Source organism: Sturnira hondurensis, unplaced genomic scaffold (genome assembly GCF_014824575.4).
Source record: "Sturnira hondurensis isolate 20B ecotype Veracruz unplaced genomic scaffold, ASM1482457v3 Scaffold0022908, whole genome shotgun sequence".
NCBI classification, from domain to species: domain Eukaryota; kingdom Metazoa; phylum Chordata; class Mammalia; order Chiroptera; family Phyllostomidae; genus Sturnira; species Sturnira hondurensis.
In genome coordinates, this window is record NW_028095539.1 from 9349070 (window position 1) to 9364707 (window position 15638).

The 15638-nt window shown below is 62.9% G+C and overlaps 3 protein-coding genes and 2 non-coding genes across 13 annotated transcripts; 2 read left to right on the forward strand and 3 right to left on the reverse strand.

The window, feature by feature from the left end:
- The first annotated feature begins 42 nt into the window (after positions 1-42).
- On the forward strand, positions 43-4002 carry SURF1 (SURF1 cytochrome c oxidase assembly factor). Of its 5 annotated transcripts, XM_037036843.1 has the most exons (9): positions 43-94; positions 185-236; positions 1258-1391; positions 1472-1554; positions 2235-2426; positions 3114-3186; positions 3279-3441; positions 3695-3776; positions 3853-4002. In XM_037036843.1, the coding sequence occupies exons 1-9, from the start codon at positions 71-73 to the stop codon at positions 3920-3922; spliced, it is 873 nt and encodes a 290-aa protein (XP_036892738.1). In that variant the 5' UTR covers positions 43-70; the 3' UTR covers positions 3923-4002. The 5 variants fall into 5 exon arrangements, with proteins under 5 accessions (XP_036892738.1, XP_036892739.1, XP_036892743.1 ...); XM_037036844.1 differs by lacking the exon at positions 1258-1391 and having other exon boundaries at positions 51-94; XM_037036848.1 differs by lacking the exons at positions 43-94; positions 185-236 and adding an exon at positions 590-808.
- A 526-nt stretch (positions 4003-4528) lies between these two features.
- On the reverse strand, positions 4529-7846 carry RPL7A (ribosomal protein L7a). Its single transcript, XM_037036850.1, has 8 exons — positions 7745-7846; positions 7099-7219; positions 6673-6822; positions 5803-5943; positions 5620-5699; positions 5230-5360; positions 4886-4955; positions 4529-4685 (listed from the first exon to the last, which is right to left on the reverse strand). Exons 1-8 carry the CDS (start codon positions 7745-7747, stop codon positions 4581-4583), a joined length of 801 nt encoding a protein of 266 aa, XP_036892745.1. The 5' UTR covers positions 7748-7846; the 3' UTR covers positions 4529-4580.
- On the reverse strand, positions 5431-5503 carry LOC118980402 (small nucleolar RNA SNORD36). The gene has a single exon (XR_005065092.1). It is a non-coding gene; the product is annotated as a small nucleolar RNA SNORD36 (small nucleolar RNA).
- On the reverse strand, positions 7342-7416 carry LOC118980403 (small nucleolar RNA SNORD24). Its single transcript, XR_005065093.1, has one exon. It is a non-coding gene; the product is annotated as a small nucleolar RNA SNORD24 (small nucleolar RNA).
- Positions 7847-7868: 22 nt separating the features above from the next.
- Positions 7869-13753, forward strand: MED22 (mediator complex subunit 22). Of its 5 annotated transcripts, none has more exons than XM_037036856.1 (5): positions 7869-7951; positions 8503-8676; positions 10135-10215; positions 10846-11054; positions 13214-13753. In XM_037036856.1, exons 2-5 carry the CDS (start codon positions 8554-8556, stop codon positions 13401-13403), a joined length of 603 nt encoding a protein of 200 aa, XP_036892751.1. In that variant the 5' UTR covers positions 7869-7951; positions 8503-8553; the 3' UTR covers positions 13404-13753. The 5 variants fall into 5 exon arrangements, with proteins under 5 accessions (XP_036892751.1, XP_036892750.1, XP_036892749.1 ...); XM_037036855.1 differs by having other exon boundaries at positions 7910-8065; XM_037036854.1 differs by having other exon boundaries at positions 7911-8053.
- Positions 13754-15638: the final 1885 nt, after the last annotated feature.

The following is a 15638-nucleotide window of genomic DNA, read 5'->3' on the forward strand; positions in this document are numbered from 1 at the left end:
CCCGCTGGGGGCGGGGCTTGACGGTGTCCCGGAAGCAAATGTGCTGGACCCCGGAACCCTCCGCGAGGCGATGGCGGTGTGGTGGCTGGGGCAGGTGCTGCACCGGGCTGCGGAGCGGGTGGGCAGCCGGGGTGTGTTCTGCCCCTGGGGGTGGGGAGCTCACCCACCCCTCGCATTTCCCCAGGCCCCGGCCCGCGCTGCTTGGTGGAGCATCCTCGCGGTTCCCCGGCGCGCAGGTGAGGACTCGTTCAAGTGGGCACCTGGGGAAAGCCGCCCTGCGCTCCACGGTGCACGGCCTGTGGGTGCGCGAAGAAAAGCTATGATCCCCATTACCAGCCTCGGTGCTGGAGACGTTAACTAACCAACATTTCATTGGCCTCATGAGGGGCCAACCCAGGACAGAAGCCGGGTGTCCGGGGCCTAAAGGAAAGCAGGCCCCAACGGGGCATGTCGCACGCGACCCCTGGACAACGGCAGAGCGTGCCGTGCGCGCCCACGGGTGCTCCGGCAGCCTGCCTGCCCCAGGCCTGCTTTTCGCGCCAAGGAGCCTTGTTGCTACCTTGCGATGGGCCCAAACTCTGAGAGCTTAAATGTACTTTCTGTGTACGTCTCACCCCTGAATGTACGAGCGATGGGAAGGCAAAGCTGGCGCTCCTTCTTTCCAGAGGACCGGCACCGCACCGCTCCCATCTTCTCCCTGGCACCTTACCTGGCCTTCCCCCGCCTGAGCTCCAAGCGCCCTTCTTTTCTGCCTCTGGCCTCTGTAACTCGTTTCCTGGGCCCACACAGCGCAGCTGGCTCACTTCTGGTACCTCTGTGACTTCCCAAATACACTTTCTCTTATAATTGGGGGGCGGGAGAAGCAGAACGGTTAGGAGAGCCCTGTCAAACACTAGCCTGAGTTTACATCTCTGTTTATTCAAACTGCAGCAGCCAATGCTTGTTTGTCTTATCCATAGAATATATCCCGGCGTGCTTCTGCATCAAAGGCATGGGATGGTGCTGCAACTTAATTACCCAGGGTCCTGGTTGGTGGCAAAGCTAAGACTGAGCCCTGGATCTCATTCTGTCAGTAAACACCCACCAAGGGCTCGGTGCCAGGCCCTGGGTCGGGAGCTGGGCTGGACACTGGTGCTCTGTCTGGCTTCTGACTGCAGGTTTCGGGCAGCCCCCTCCCCCTGTACCCCATGCTCCTAGACAGTGTTGGCGGTGTCCCCAGGGCCTCCCAACCCCAAGCCCGTGTTGTGAACTCCCCAGGGCTGGCCTCGGGGCCAAGCAGGTGTGGCAGTTCGACAGCAGAAGCTCCTGCCACCAAAGTTGAAGATGACTCCTTTCTCCGGTGGTTCCTGCTTCTCATCCCAGTGACCGCCTTTGGCCTGGGGACGTGGCAGGTAAAGACTGGCCTCCGGCTCTCGTGGCCTCGAGTCCTCCCCACACGGCCACATCTTGGGCTTCTGCTCTGTGTCCATAGGTCCAGCGTCGGAAGTGGAAGCTGAAGCTGATCGAAGAACTAGAGTCTAGAGTTATGGCTGAGCCTGTCCCTCTGCCCGCAAGGTGAGTGGGACCTTCAGCCGGGGGCTGGTCTCCCTAGGGGTCAGCGTGGAGCCTGCCTTCTTTCTGCTTGCCGCCCCAGCCCTCAGAGGGGAGCCCTCAGGATCAGGGGTCCTCCCCAGGAAGTTGCCTGAAGGACATGGGGAAGTCTGTCATCCAGGCCTCACCCCGTCTTCAGGCCTGCTGTCCCTGAGAGGTTGCCCACAGTGGGGACGGCACCCAAAGCAGTAATCCCGAGCTAGTGGGAGAGGGCTGGCACCACCACGTCTGGACTGGAGTTTTGACCCAGTGCCCGAAATGGGGCTTCTGCCCTCTCCCCTCACTTCCACGGCCCATCCTAGATGGCAGCTGTGTCCCACAAAGCTGTCATCCAGGGGACAGGCTGCTGCTTGCAGACGGGCTGCTCCCCACACACAAGGTCAAGTCTGAGCAAGAGTCCACGTTTGTAGCTTTTCAGGCGAATGTGGACAGTTTGGTGGTTCGGTCGGGTCCATTCCGCGGCACATGGGTCGGCCTCCCCTTCAGGGGCACGCCCTGCCCCAGCCATCCCCTCTGTAGCTGTACGTCACCTCCATCACCCCTCAGGCCAGGGGGGCTTCGTGGTTTGTAGCCCTAGGAGAAAAGGGTGTGTCATCCTCCGGAACTGTGCCTGGCCGCAGCTCCATTTGTCCCCTCCCGTGCAGCCCGATGGAGCTGAAAAACCTGGAGTACAGGCCCGTGAGGGTCCGGGGGCACTTTGACCACTCCAAGGAGCTGTACATGCTGCCACGAACCATGGTGGACCCGGCCCGGGAGGCCCGGGAGGCCGGCCGGCTCTCCTCCTCGGTCCAGAGTGGCGCCCACGTCATCACACCTTTCCACTGCACCGACCTGGGGTGAGCCAGCGGGCCTGGTGGGTACAGGCAGGGCGATTCCTCCTCTCCTCTCCACCTCCAACCCAACCTGGGAAGACCTGGGGAACCCAAGATGCCTGGAGAGGTTCGACTCTTTGAAGGGTCTGAAGGTTGGAACTTGACACGACAGTTCCCGGACTTGCTGCCCCCATGCACTGAGCTCTGAACAGGGTGCAGGCCTGAGGAGTGTGGCGGGAGCCGGCCCGGGGAAGGCCTCCCTGGCCCTGGAGTGGGCCACCTGGGAGGGCAGGGGTGGGAGGACCCGCCCTGGGCACCCTGGCAGAGCAGCTGCCTCCCGAATGCCAACTGGTGGGTGGTCCCGGTCCCACAGGTCCCTGGTCGGAGGCTGGGATGGGCTCCTGGGGCCCCCTGGTTGGGAGGGGGGAGTGGAGGGAGGCGCAGGGGGAAGTGGCTGCCTAAGCCCAGGCCCTGGGGGCTGGGGCCCCTGGCTGCACACTGCAGCGGGGAGGGGGGGGCTTCCACTCCAGGCAGGGGTTGGTGGCTCTCCCCAGTCAAGAGGCAGGCACAGGCGCACCTTCCAAAGGCCCACAGCTTTGGGGCCCGAGCCCTGCCCCCAGCACCAGAGTTGTTCCTGAGGATGCTCAAGCAGGTGTCAGGGGTGGCCTTCGTGTGGAGCCCTTTCCCCACCGCACACTTTCGTCACTGCAGAGTCACCATCCTGGTCAACAGAGGGTTTGTCCCTCGGAAGAAGCTGAACCCCAACATGCGGCAGAAAGGCCAGGTAGGAGTGTGCCTTCCTCAGGTGAGTGGGGCTCTCGGGAGCCTCCCTCCTCTGTGCCATGTGCCCCAAGCACGGCCCCCACTCCCATTTAGATTGAGGGGGATGTGGAGCTCGTTGGGATAGTGCGGCTGGCAGAAACCAGGAAGCCTTTCGTCCCTGAGAACCACCCAGAAAGGAACCACTGGCATTATCGGGACCTGGAGGCCATGGCCAAGTTCACAGGCACAGACCCCATCTTCATTGATGCAGACTTCAGTAAGTTGTGCCCAGCCCAAGTAGCTGGAGTCAGTGCCTGTTTGCGATGTAGCCTGTTAGGGGCAGGGGAGGACAGGGGCAGCCTGGGGACCAGCCAGGTGCAAGTAGAGGGTCCTACCCAAGTGACTGGAAATGGGCCGCGCAGACACGGGCAGCTTGGGGGAAGAGCGAGCTAGAAACGGGGACGGCTCCAAGGGAGCAGTGGGCCAGGTGGCAGTGACTGGAGACCGAGTCCAGTTTCCCGTGCCCGCAGAGAGCACAGTGCCCGGGGGGCCCATCGGAGGACAGACCAGGGTCACCCTTCGGAACGAGCACTTGCAGTACATTGTCACCTGGTGAGTCCGTGCCCCCTGCCCACTGCGCTCGGGCCCTCCCCGTGGGAACCCTCACTGGACTTGGTCTCCACCTCAGGTACGGACTCTGTGCGGCCACATCCTACCTGTGGGCGAAGAAATTCCTACACGGGACTCGGGGCTTGTGACGTGGTGGGCCAGGGCACCCCGAGCTCAGGGTGTCCGGTCTTGTGTCAGCTGCACAGTCATACCAATAAACCACTGGCTGCTACACGCTGCGCNCGAGTCTAGTTTCCCGTGCCCGCAGAGAGCACAGTGCCCGGGGGGCCCATCGGAGGACAGACCAGGGTCACCCTGCGGAACGAGCACTTGCAGTACATTGTCACCTGGTGAGTCCGTGCCCCCTGCCCACTGCGCTCAGGCCCTCCCCGTGGGAACCCTCACTGGACTTGGTCTCCACCTCAGGTACGGACTCTGTGCGGCCACATCCTACCTGTGGGCGAAGAAATTCCTACACGGGACTCGGGGCTTGTGACGTGGTGGGCCAGGGCACCCCGAGCTCAGGGTGTCCGGTCTTGTGTCAGCTGCACAGTCATACCAATAAACCACTGGCTGCTACACGCTGCGCTGTCCTTCCTGCCCAGACAGGCCAATGCCCAGGGGACAAGAGCCAGGCCTGGTTCTCGGCACCCAGTGCTGACACTTAAGGGCCCCAATCTGAAGGTGAGCCCGCCGCCACCCCCGTCCCCTCACGGGCCCGGAGGTCAACCACTCTCACACCGAACGCCCGAGACTCGGGTCAAAGGGGTCTTTATTACTTTTATGTACAGAGGCCACAGGGCACACTCAGCCCAGCTTGGTGGCCAGCTCCTTAGCCTTGGCCTTCTCCAGCTTGGCGATGCGAGCCACGGACTTGGGACCCAGCACGTTGCCTCCCCAATGGCGGCGGATCTGCAAGGATGAGGGGAAACCCTGTTAGCCCGGTCGGGCAACCCCCACCCAAAGCACACTGGGGCGCTGTCTTGCTCAGTCGCTGTCTTGCTCAGTCGTCCTGCGCTGACCGCAGGACAAGACGCCCACAGGGAACCAGCCGGTCCTCCGGCGGAAGGCGTCATGTGCACGAGCAGCGCTCTGCAGGAAGCTGTCCCTACCTCGTCGTATCTGTCGTTGTAGTTGGTCCGGACGGCCTCCACCAGCTTCGCCAGAGCTCCTTTGTCCTCCCTAAGCAGAGGGGAGGTGTGGGTCTCTGCCTCCCGGTCCCTGCCTGCGTCCCCCCGCCGCCCCCACAAGGACAGCCACCTTTTAGGCTCTGAACACAAGCCTTTTGCCTCAGACGTGACATGACCACACGGTTTGTTCAGCTGAAGAAATTCACGAGCATCACTGGCAAAGGCTCAGATACACGTGTTCCCTTAACACAGGACCCCGAGATAGGGAACTGAGGGGGGGGCGGTCCCCTCAGACTTGGGGTGCTGGGCCCACACTGTGCACTCACGAGTTAACCTGTGTGAAGGCGACGGTGGTGCAGGTCTTCCTGTGCACCAGGCGCCCCAGCCGCGCCTTCCCCTTGATGATGCAGTAGGGCACGCCCATCTTCCTGCACAGGGCCGGCAGGAAGACCACCAGCTGGAAGACAGCGTTGGCTGAGAGCGCGTCCTGAGCAGCAGCAGGGGACTCGCAAGCGAGCGGGGTGGCCGTAGCTCAGGGTTAAAAAGCTCATGAATTTTTACCTCACGGCTTAATTCAGTAAGAAAGTCACATCATCGCAAGAGCCACAAGCTGGCTCACCTCCCGTCCTTACGGGAACGGCCATCACCCCACTCTGGCCCCGGAACGCACCAGCCTGAGCTGCACCTTCTGGGCACTGGTGGCCGGGCCCACATACCTCAATGGGGTCCACGTCATGCGCCATCACAACCAGCTGGGCCTTCTTGTTCTCTACCAGGGTGGTGACGGTGTTCACGCCTGTGGCACGAGACCGGGTCTGCGTGAAGGGCAGGGGCCAGTAGCAACCTGACCCTTCCCAGAGATTCCAGATGGGGCCGTTCGCCCTCCCGACCTCCCTCACCTGCTCGGAGGACAGGGGGCCTCTTGGTGGGGACATCCCCTTTGCCAGCAGCTTTCTTCTCAGCCCGGGCCAGCAACCTCTGCTTCTTCTCCTGCTTCGTCTCTGGCCGATACTTGTGTGCCAGCTTGAGCAGCTGTGTAGCTGGAAACGACCACTGGTTCAGGCCCCCTGCTCAGCGCGAACCCCGGCCCTTTACCGCGACTCCTGCGAGAGCGCCGTCTTGGGTGTGAGTTGCACTTGGAGAACTCTCCAGATGGCCTTGCCCAGCGCGGCTCAGTGGGGTGGGCCCCATCCCTCAAAGCAGGAGGTCGCTGGTTTGATTCCCGGTCAGGGTTCCCACAAGCCGCAACCAATCAACGTTTCTCTCCACCCCCCACCCCCCAAAAAACAAGTCTTAATAAAGAAATCTCAGGCCCTGGCTGGTATAGCTCAGTGGATTGAGCGCAGGCCTGTGAACCAGAGGATCGCAGTTCAGTTCCCAGTCAGGGCACATGCCTGGGTTGCAGGCTGTTCCCTGCAGGCCAACTCCCAGCAGGGGACGCACAAAAGGCAACCATACATTGATGTTTCTCTCCCTCTCCCCTTCCCCTCTGAAGATAAATAAATAAATAAATAAAATCTTTTAAAAAAAAAGGAGAATGAACGAATTCTCAGCACACCCGCGTAACCTTCCCAGTCAGGCCACCACCAAGTTCCGGGGACCGGATGAAGAAACCTGAACTTCAGTGACCAGTCTACTGCGAAACACCCGCTCCTCCCCCCCCCCGCCCCCAGGCAGAGGCCGAAGGTCTAGCGCTGTCCACTAGAGGTGGTGGACAGGAGTACATGCGTGTAGCCAGACACCCTGACACCTGCCGCCACTGAGCCCACCTGTTTGGCGGTCCAAGGCCTGGGTGAACTGGTTGATGGCCGGAGGCACTTTCAGGCGCTTGTAGAGGATAGCCCGCTGCCGCTGCAGCCGGATGTAGCGCGGCCATTTGACAAAGCGGGTGAGGTCCCTTTTGGGCTGGATGTCCTGTCCTGGGAAGAGAAGGGCAGCACTGAGCGAGGCTCTGACCCCGGAGTCCAGGTCACGCTCCGGCCGCCCGAGGGGTGATGCCCCAGCGGCGTAGGTGCACGCGCCCGCGCCCGCACATCTCGCAGAAAACAAACATCCAAGACCCAGGGGTCCCGCGATGCCCATGTCCCCGCTCCGCAAGGAGCGCCTGGCGAGGCCGCGAAGCCCAATCCCGGCGGCCCCAAACCCGCCCACGAGGCCTCGGAGCACCGCCGGGCCGCTCTGGCGCCCGCACGCACCGATGCCAAAATTCTTGGGCCTCTTCTCGAACAGGGGGTTCACCACCTTCTTGGCCTCCTGCTTCTTCACGACCGCAGGAGCGGGCGCCACCTTCTTCCCCTTAGCCTTCTTTCCCTTCGGCTGCGCAGGAAGAAAGGCCGGGTAAACCGCCTGCCCTCTAGGAGCCCTGGACCGGCTCCCCGCAGGCGCGGGCGGCGGGTCCGACCGGAACCTCCCCGCGCGCGCGCGCCCGGCCCGGCTCGTGCATCAGCGATCTTGGTGGTCAGGGACGTCCGCACCGACGCTCGGATAGCAAATATTCTCTCACATCATCTGCACGAGCCGGAGGGCCCGGGGCGCGGCCCCCCCAGACGGGAAAGCGGCCCCCTTAGGGGCCCGACCCAACCAGCAGCAGCAGCAGCACGGCCAGCCCCCCTCCCCGAAGGCCCGAGGACCGGCTCCAGGCCGCATCAGCTCCAAGCCCGGCAGTGCGGCGCTGGGCTCTCTAGTTCCTTCTCCCTCGGCCCAATGCCTCTGGGCCAAGTCCCGCGGGGCTCCCCTCCCGCCAGACGGTGGAGGGACTCCCGCGCGGCCGAGTCCCAAGGAGGATGGAGGCGGATAGAACCCAGACCCAGCGCCAGCACACCCACTGGCGAGGAGCCTCACCATCTTGGACGACAGGAGGAGAGAGAAAGAAAAGGGAATTGTGGGAAATATGTATGCTAGCTCGGAGATCGCGAGAACTGGAGACGCGCGGGATTTGGGATTTAAAGCGACAGGACTACCTTCGCCCGCCCTCAGGTCGGGTGCGGGAAGCGGGGGTGGGGTCTGTGAGATCGGAAGGGGCGTGGAGACGGCGGCGGGACGCTCCAGGTGAGGAGAGGCGCCAGTGAGCTGGGATTTCCCGAGGGGAGCTCATTCACCCCTCCGTCCATCCCGGCCGGGTGCCCGCCCGGCCCAGGGTCTGCCGACAAGGTGCAGATATGGGTGTGGCAGGGCGGAGTCGCCGTGGAATGTTCCCCGGAACGGCTCCACGGCCGCAAGTGCGGTCTTTCGGTCGGGCCCCGAACCCCGGGCGGAGCGCTGGAACGCCGGGCGGGAGGGTGGTCCGGGCCAGACCGCGGAGCGAGCAGCTGGGCGCCAGGTGCAGAGATGGAGAGGCCTGAGGAGAGGTGGGGCAGGGATGGAGGTGGGGAAGCAGCTGGCGGGATCCCCGCAGGCCTCTCGCGAATGCGCGTGGGCCGGACGCAGACAGGGTGTCGCGGGCTTTCCCCGGGAGACGGCGTGAGGTCCGGTGGCGCCCCTGCGGGCCAGGGATCAGACGAGTTCGGCGGAGAGGGGATCCCGAGGTGTGCACAGTCTTCGGGGGCACAGAGGATGGGCGGCGGCAGCTGGCCCCCTTCGCATCAGACTCCGCCTCCCAGGTGCTGACAACGGCCCGGGGCCTCCGCCTCCTGCCCTGACCGGCGCCCGCCATGGCCCAGCAGAGGGCCCTTCCGCAGAGCAAGGAGACGCTGCTGCAATCCTACAACAAGCGGCTGAAAGACGACATCAAGTCCATCATGGACAACTTCACGGAGATCGTCAAGACCGCCAAGGTGCGCGGACGGCCTCTGTCCTCCACCTCGGACGGTGCGCGGGGCACGGGTCTGCTCTGGCCCGGGGCGTAACCGAGGGCCCGGTGCCTGCGGGGTGGGGGGGGGGGCTCGTCCCTGTGGGGAGAACAGCTGGGGAGCAGCATGGGGTGGATGAGAGCAAACAGGTGAACAGATAAATCAGCCAATGACAGATCACCACACAGCCTCCGTAGGGAACTCCAGTTACAGTGCCAGGTTCTGGCCCAACCCCATAGCTCAGTTGTTAGAGTGTCCTCCCAGTACGCCAGGGATACAAGTTCGATCCCCAGTGAGGGCACAGACAAGAATCTACCAGTGAATGTGTAAATAAGTGGAACAACACATCAGTTTCTCTCTCTCTTCCTCTCTGAAATCAATAAGCAAAATGGCCAGGTTACACATCCAGCACCACTTAGTAGCAACAGGTTTGGACAGGGACTCCATTTCCCAGAGCTCTGGTTTCCTGTGTCGTAGGACCCTGGGGGGATGACTGGCTGGGTCTATATGGCCTCTATGTGGCCACGTCCGGGCCTGGCCAGGACCCAGACATGGCAGCTGCTGGGTGTGGGCAAGTGGTCAGCGCCAGGCTCCGTGGGCTGGACAGTCAAGTGACCGTGGCAGACGTGGAAGCCCTGCTAGAGGACTAATGAGGGCGGGGCCAGTTAGCACGAGCTCAGGGTTCACAACGTGTGGGGCTGAGGTGGGGGGCGGTTCCTGAGTCGTAATCTTCACAAGACTCCTCGAAGCAAGTCCCCCCTCCGTCCTCTCCGTTTTCAGAGGAGGAGACTGGGGCTCAGACTTAGTGACCTGCAGAGCCAGGGCCGGAGTGCAGGAGGCTCAGCCCCCCAGCACTCGGGGGCCCTGACGCCACCGCACACTGACACAGCCCAGGAGGGGCCCTGTCCAGGTGGGTGGGTGGGGGCCGTTAATAGTCTGCACCTTAGAACGGGCCAGGTGGGCCCGCTGGCTCCTGCATTCACCGCCTGAGACACACACCAGCTCCCCAGCCTGCCCCAGCCTGAGGCCTGCCCACCCAGGCTTCCAGGAGGACTTTGTAAGATAATGAGGGTCAAGGGCTTGGCATGGTGCTTGGCACTTGGGAAGTGCTCACTTAAGAAAGTTGTTGTCTTGTTGCTCATTATTGAGTGCCCACACTGCTGGTGACACCAGTCTGTACTAAACAGGGCTCATCGCCACCAAAAGACATGACCTTGCCTGGGGCCTCCCTGCACCCGGCGCAGTGGTCAGTGCCTGCTGGCACCCGTCTGTCCAGACGAAGGTGCCTGTTCACTCCTTTAGAATGACGAGAGGCGAGGGGAGCATCACCCCAGGTCTGGGTCGCAGTGCCCCCTGTGGACTGCTGGACGGGCAGGATGGGGGGGTGTCAGGGACCCACGGGCCAGCGCCTGCCAATCTCAGACACCCTTCTTTGTCCTCCAGATTGAGGATGAGACACAGGTGTCCAGGGCCACTCAGGGCGAGCAGGACAATTACGAGATGCACGTGCGAGCTGCCAACATCGTAAGTCACCAGGCCCGGCCTGGGCACCCGTGCCTTTGGGTCCTCACCATATCTCCTGGGTGGGGCGCAAACCACTTCGTAGGAGGCACCCAGCCCCTGAAGTGGAGGGGTCTCCGTGCCAGCATGGGAGGGGCAGCAGCAGGCGCCGCTTTAGGACAGGCTGCCCCTTCTCCCTCGTTCACAAAGTTTCCCGAGACTCGTTATGAGCATAAAGGCAAATTCCCAAGTGAAGCTGGATCTGCGTTTTGGTCCCTTCTGACGTCACAGGACAGGTGCACCCAGTATTTCCGTAAGCGTGTGCCCACGCGTGGAAGCACGTAAGAAAAGGTTCCGAAGGAGCACCCCCAGCTGGCAGGCTGGCCGCCCACCCAGAGGAAGGGCAGGGCAGGCAGTCTGGCGAGACGGTAGTTCCATCTGTGGGCCTGGGGGCTCGTGTCACTCGTGGGGCTGGAGCTCAGTGCCTCCAGGCCAGGACCCTGCCCAACTGAGACTCACCTCCTGCCCCTCACTTCTCACTCTGGAGGTCAGGGCCGCCACCCCACTTTGCCCATGAGGAGACCAGGCTGCTGCTGCTCGGCCAGAGTCAGGCGTGTGGAGGCAGGGCGCCGTCACACCCCGGCCTGCCCACAGGTCCGAGCCGGTGAGTCCCTGATGAAGCTTGTGTCCGACCTCAAGCAGTTCCTCATCCTGAACGACTTCCCCTCGGTGAATGATGCCATCAAACATCGCAACCAGCAGCTGCGCACACTACAGGAGGAGTGTGACCGGAAGCTTGTCACCCTGCGGGACGAGGTCGCCATCGACCTGTACGAGCTGGAGGAGGAGTATTACTCGTCCAGGTATAAATAGGGCCGCGCCCAGACTGCAGACCGTCGGTCCGCGTTCTGGCCCCTGCCTGCCTGGTCGTGGCCACAGAGCCCAAGCCGGTGTCCCGGCAGGTGCTCGGACCCCTGACGCCGTCTGCCAGCCCCAGGATCGGGCAAAAAACCACAGGACTTCGAGGGGTGGGAGGGCCAGAGCCTGCGTTCCTGCCCAGGGTGCCAGCGCCTGTCTGTGAGCTGTCTGGTCCTTTAGCTTTTTAATCAGGACTTCGTCAAACCTCCTGGCCAAGGCTGGGCTCGTTCCTGTTGGCCCCCGGACTGTCCAGGAAGCACAGGGAGGCAAGTCCCCACGGCCTCACCGAACCCCCATGTGGGGCTGGGCCTGGGGAGGAGCAGGGAAAATCCAAGCAGAGGATGGCCCCGAAGCCAGGCCCGGGGTACTGGGGCCACCTGGTTCCCATTCAGCTGGGCCTTGTCCTTGGGCCAGAGCCCCACCCACGCCTGGCCACACTGCGCCCCAGGATACCTCAGGGGGTGTGGCCCGTCCCCCCAGCCCCCAGGGGCCACTGAGATCCCTGAACCTAAGGCCTTTGAGTGAGAAGGGCCACTCAAGTGGGAAATCTCAGTCCAGGCATAACCTACATAGGGGAAACTGAGGCTAGAGACTGGGGGCCTTGCTCCTCTGTCCCCAGTAGCTTGGGAACTCGACTTGGCCCAGACACGGAGCCCCGGCACCTGCCCCAGGCTGCCCTTCCTCCTGCGGCGTCTTGAGCGCCTCCTCCACACCTCGTGGGACCCACGCTGGGGCGGGGGTCTGACCCCCCACCCTGGTGTGGCCTGTGGTCTGGAGCTGGGGTCCAGCACCACCCCCTCATGGTCACTGCCCATCTTGGCCTCTCTGGGAAGGGACACTATGTCACTGCCCAGCTGGAGTGGTTCTGGACTTCGCCAGAGCATTCTGGGGCTGCTGCTGGTCCCTGACACCCACCAGCTCGGCAGACGTGTGGTAAGCACCTCCCACCACACCCCGGCCTTCGGAGAAGGGTCCCGAGGGGGTCCCTCGGAGGGTTTCAGATGCCACTGGGGACATGGCTCACAGCCCCACTGGTTCTGCAGCAACCCTTCACCCCCCCCATTTATCTCCATGACCCCAGGGGCAGGGCCTCTGGCCCGAGCAGATACAGGACCACCCACCTCTCAAAGTCAAGGGCAAAGGGGAGGGGACCTCCCAAGGTCACTCACCAGGGCCTGTGTGCCAGGCTTCCCACTCCCTGCCCATCAGTCTCTGGTGCACCCACAGTGGACTGGGCTGGCTGGGTGGCCCCCACGTCCCTGGGCCTCAGGAGGCCAGGGCCACCAGCACCCAGCCCCCCCACCCTCTGCAGCCCCACTGCCCTGCTCGCCGGCCGCCACGCTTGCTCACCCACTTTCCCTTTGCAATTTGCTCTGTGTCCGCCTCCCACTCTCTGCTGTCCTCCCACCGCTCTGTGCCCGGCATGGTTTCTGAGACTGAGCACCGGGGGCAGGAGCCAGAGGCAGGGCAGGCTGTGGGAGGCCGCCAGGGAGACCATCGCGGCGGCAGAGCCCCCCCCCCCCCCCCCCCCCCCCGCAGGCCCCCCAGCAGCATGCTGGTGAGGGGGGCAGCTGATGGAGGGGCCCATTTGTGACAGCACAGCTGGTGCCTTGGCACAGGACAGAACACTGGGGTCTCTGTTCCTGTCACCTGATTTGGGCTCGGGCCGAGAAATAAGAAAATAAGACAGGTCTCTGCTCTCATGGCCCATGCAAAGTCTAGGAACCAAGAGAAACCCCAGCAAGCCTTGGGTGCTGGCTGCCGCCACGGTGGGGTCAGCCACTCCCAGCCAGAGGAGGGCGGCCGAAGCCGGGGTGGGGGTGGGGGTGGCAGCAGGGCCAGGATAGCCTTAGGACAGACACCTGCCGGATCAGCGGAGGGATCTGCTGGGGTCACGGACCTGCGTCAGCCATTTCTAGACAGCCCCACCCTTCAGGGTGCCGAAGGACCCCACGCAGGGGAGGCCTGCTGGCAGAGTGCCCGCACAGAGGGGAGGCAGGCGTGGGGCGCTGTCTATTTTCTTAACTCGGCTTCTGTCTCGCTCCCCCTCCTCCGCTCCCGCCCCCGCCTGCCCCTGCCCCCCTGGTCTCTGGTGGTGGAAAAGCTCGAGTCTGTGCGAAGCGAACGATCTGCCTCTGTGCCAAGCTTACTGGAGGCTGGACCACGACACCGACCCTGTGGACGGCCTCTCGGCCCCTCTGCTGGCGTCCCCGGAACCCAGTGCTGGGCCTCTGCAGGCCGTGGCCACGGCCCACTCCCACGCTGGCGGGCCTGGCCCCTCAGAGCATGCCTGAGCCCCGCCCCCTGCCGCAGCCTTGCTTCTCGGCCTTGGCTCCCGCTTGCGCAGCTGCTCCGGCCTTCTTGGGGGCCTTGTCGGCTCCGGGACAGCCCACCCATTTCCAGGGCGGCCCCCCCTTACTCAGGCCACCTCCATTCACTGCCTTCCCTGCCAGCTGGGCGAAGGAAGCATCCAGAGCAGTCTGCCTGTGAGGACCTCCCAGCTGGGCAGAGAGGACGCCCCACGTGGGGAGGCGTGACCCGAGCCTGCGGCTCCCAGGCGGGAGGGGGCTCTGGGTTAGTGCACACACACTCCAGTTATTTTGTTGTTATACGAGAATGTTGAACGAAAACAGCACTGCCCTTATGCCTTGGTTGGTTCTTCATTGTTCACATCGGCTCATTCCAGCAGGACTGGAATGAGCTCCTGGACTCTGCCAGGACTCCCAGGTGGGCCCTTGGGGGCTCCAGGCAGGCAGGGGCTGGGTCATGCCTGGGTCACAGCTGCACAACGCTGCTGCCTCCAACTGCCTGTGGCCCACATTCTCCGTGATTGGTGAATCTGCCCTCTTGCGCCCGAGAGGCCCAGGCGCCTGTGCCTCTGGTCCCTGCTGGTCCTCACTGTGCCCCAGTCTGTTGTCTTCAGCAGCCCAGGGACGAGTGGCCTGCTGAAGGACGGTCTGCTGAACCGGCCGTGGCGCTGGGCGGCCAAATGGTAGGAACTGGCCCAGACGACACTGAGCCCGGCACCACTGCCCCAGGGTTTCCTGGAAAGTAGGGAGGGCCCTGCAGAGCAGCTGGGCTTCCTGCCCCGTCACTGCCGTGCTCTCAGGAATGAGCCTGTTGTCCTGGTGTGTGGAAGAGGTGACAGCCCACAGCCAGCCTCAGGGACAGGGAGGGCTACAAGCTGACCCATCTGAGGTCCCAGAGACCCTCATGGCCAAGCAGAGGCAGCAGCCCTGGCTCCCACCCAGGTCGCTGGATGGACCAGGCAAGCTGCCTCCCCCTGGAGCAAGTTTCCCTCGNCCGTCACTGCCGTGCTCTCAGGAATGAGCCTGTTGTCCTGGTGTGTGGAAGAGGTGACAGCCCACAGCCAGCCTCAGGGATAGGGAGGGCTACAAGCTGACCCATCTGAGGTCCCAGAGACCCTCATGGCCAAGCAGAGGCAGCAGCCCTGGCTCCCACCCAGGTCGCTGGATGGACCAGGCAAGCTGCCTCCCCCTGAAGCAAGTTTCCCTCGGAGATGGTGCATGGCGCCCTCCTTTGGCCCTTGAGCTGTGTAAATAACTTGTGCTTAAGCACTCGGAGAGAAAGTTCACCACCAACCAAAGTGCAGGGGGGGAAGGTGGGGAGGAGTGGGCCAGACCAGGTGGCCAGGGTTGGGTTCCCATCCGTGTCCAAACTGAGCAAGGCTGGTCTCCTGTCGCCCATTTCGCCCTCCTGGGCTGGTGCCATGGTGCCCAGGGGGGAACAGAGTTATTCCTCTGAAAACAGAGTGGCTGTCAGTCCCTTGTCCTCTGCAGTCCGCACCCCCGCCAGGCAGGCAAGCTGGGTGGGGAGGTGCGCCACTGGCTTCCGGTTCCCCAGCTCTGGCCCAAGGCACCTGTCAAGGTCCTGTGGCCTCCATGTGGCCAAACTCTGGTCCATCTCAGCCCTCACCATGTTACACCAGCTTTTCATTCTGAGTGTTCGCCCCGGAAACGTGTGAAGACAGCGAGGGCCCCCACACGCAGAGCGGCTCCTGCACGGTTTGCACCCTCGCCTGCTCCACCTCACAGGAAGCCATTCAAACGTCAGCTGCAGGACACAGCCTCGCATACCTGGCAGCCTCCTGCTCTAAGAAAACCCCACTCCCCATGGCCAAGGCTGGCATCTCACCCCAAATGACCCATTATCCCATGATGTCATCCAGTAGCATGACATGTTCTCATATCCCCAGCAGTTCCCCAAACATCTTTTTAATCTTTTAAATTAAGATTTTATTTATTTTCAGAGAGCGAGGGAGAAACATCAATGTGTGGTTGCCTCTCACACGCCCCCATACCAGGGACCTGGCCCTCAGGTGTGTGTCCTGACTGGGAATTTAACCTACACCCTTTGCTTCACAGGCCCGCACTCAATCCACTGAGCCACACCAGCCAGGGCTTTAAACAACTTTTATTTGCATTGCATTTACTTATAATCTTAAAACCCAGGAGAGAACCAGGGTGGTGGCCCCGGTGGGTTGAGTGGAGCTCCAGACAGACTCTGAA

Bases quoted from the DNA above. Each gene is read 5' to 3' on its own strand.
- SURF1 (XM_037036843.1), top strand. From the start codon at position 71: ATGGCGGTGTGGTGGCTGGGGCAG. The intron at 237-1,257 runs GTGAGGACTCGT...TGAACTCCCCAG, and splicing joins CGCGGTTCCCCGGCGCGCAG to GGCTGGCCTCGGGGCCAAGC. The intron at 1,555-2,234 runs GTGAGTGGGACC...CCTCCCGTGCAG, and splicing joins CCTGTCCCTCTGCCCGCAAG to CCCGATGGAGCTGAAAAACC.
- RPL7A (XM_037036850.1), bottom strand. The intron at 6,823-7,098 runs GTGCGTGCGGGC...TTCTCTTCCCAG, and splicing joins GCCCAAGAATTTTGGCATCG to GACAGGACATCCAGCCCAAA. The intron at 5,700-5,802 runs GTGAGGGAGGTC...CTCGTGCCACAG, and splicing joins GCCCCCTGTCCTCCGAGCAG to GCGTGAACACCGTCACCACC.
- MED22 (XM_037036856.1), top strand. From the start codon at position 8,554: ATGGCCCAGCAGAGGGCCCTTCCGCAGAGCAAGGAGACGCTGCTGCAA. The intron at 8,677-10,134 runs GTGCGCGGACGG...TTTGTCCTCCAG, and splicing joins AGATCGTCAAGACCGCCAAG to ATTGAGGATGAGACACAGGT. The intron at 11,055-13,213 runs GTATAAATAGGG...GTGGTGGAAAAG, and splicing joins GAGGAGTATTACTCGTCCAG to CTCGAGTCTGTGCGAAGCGA.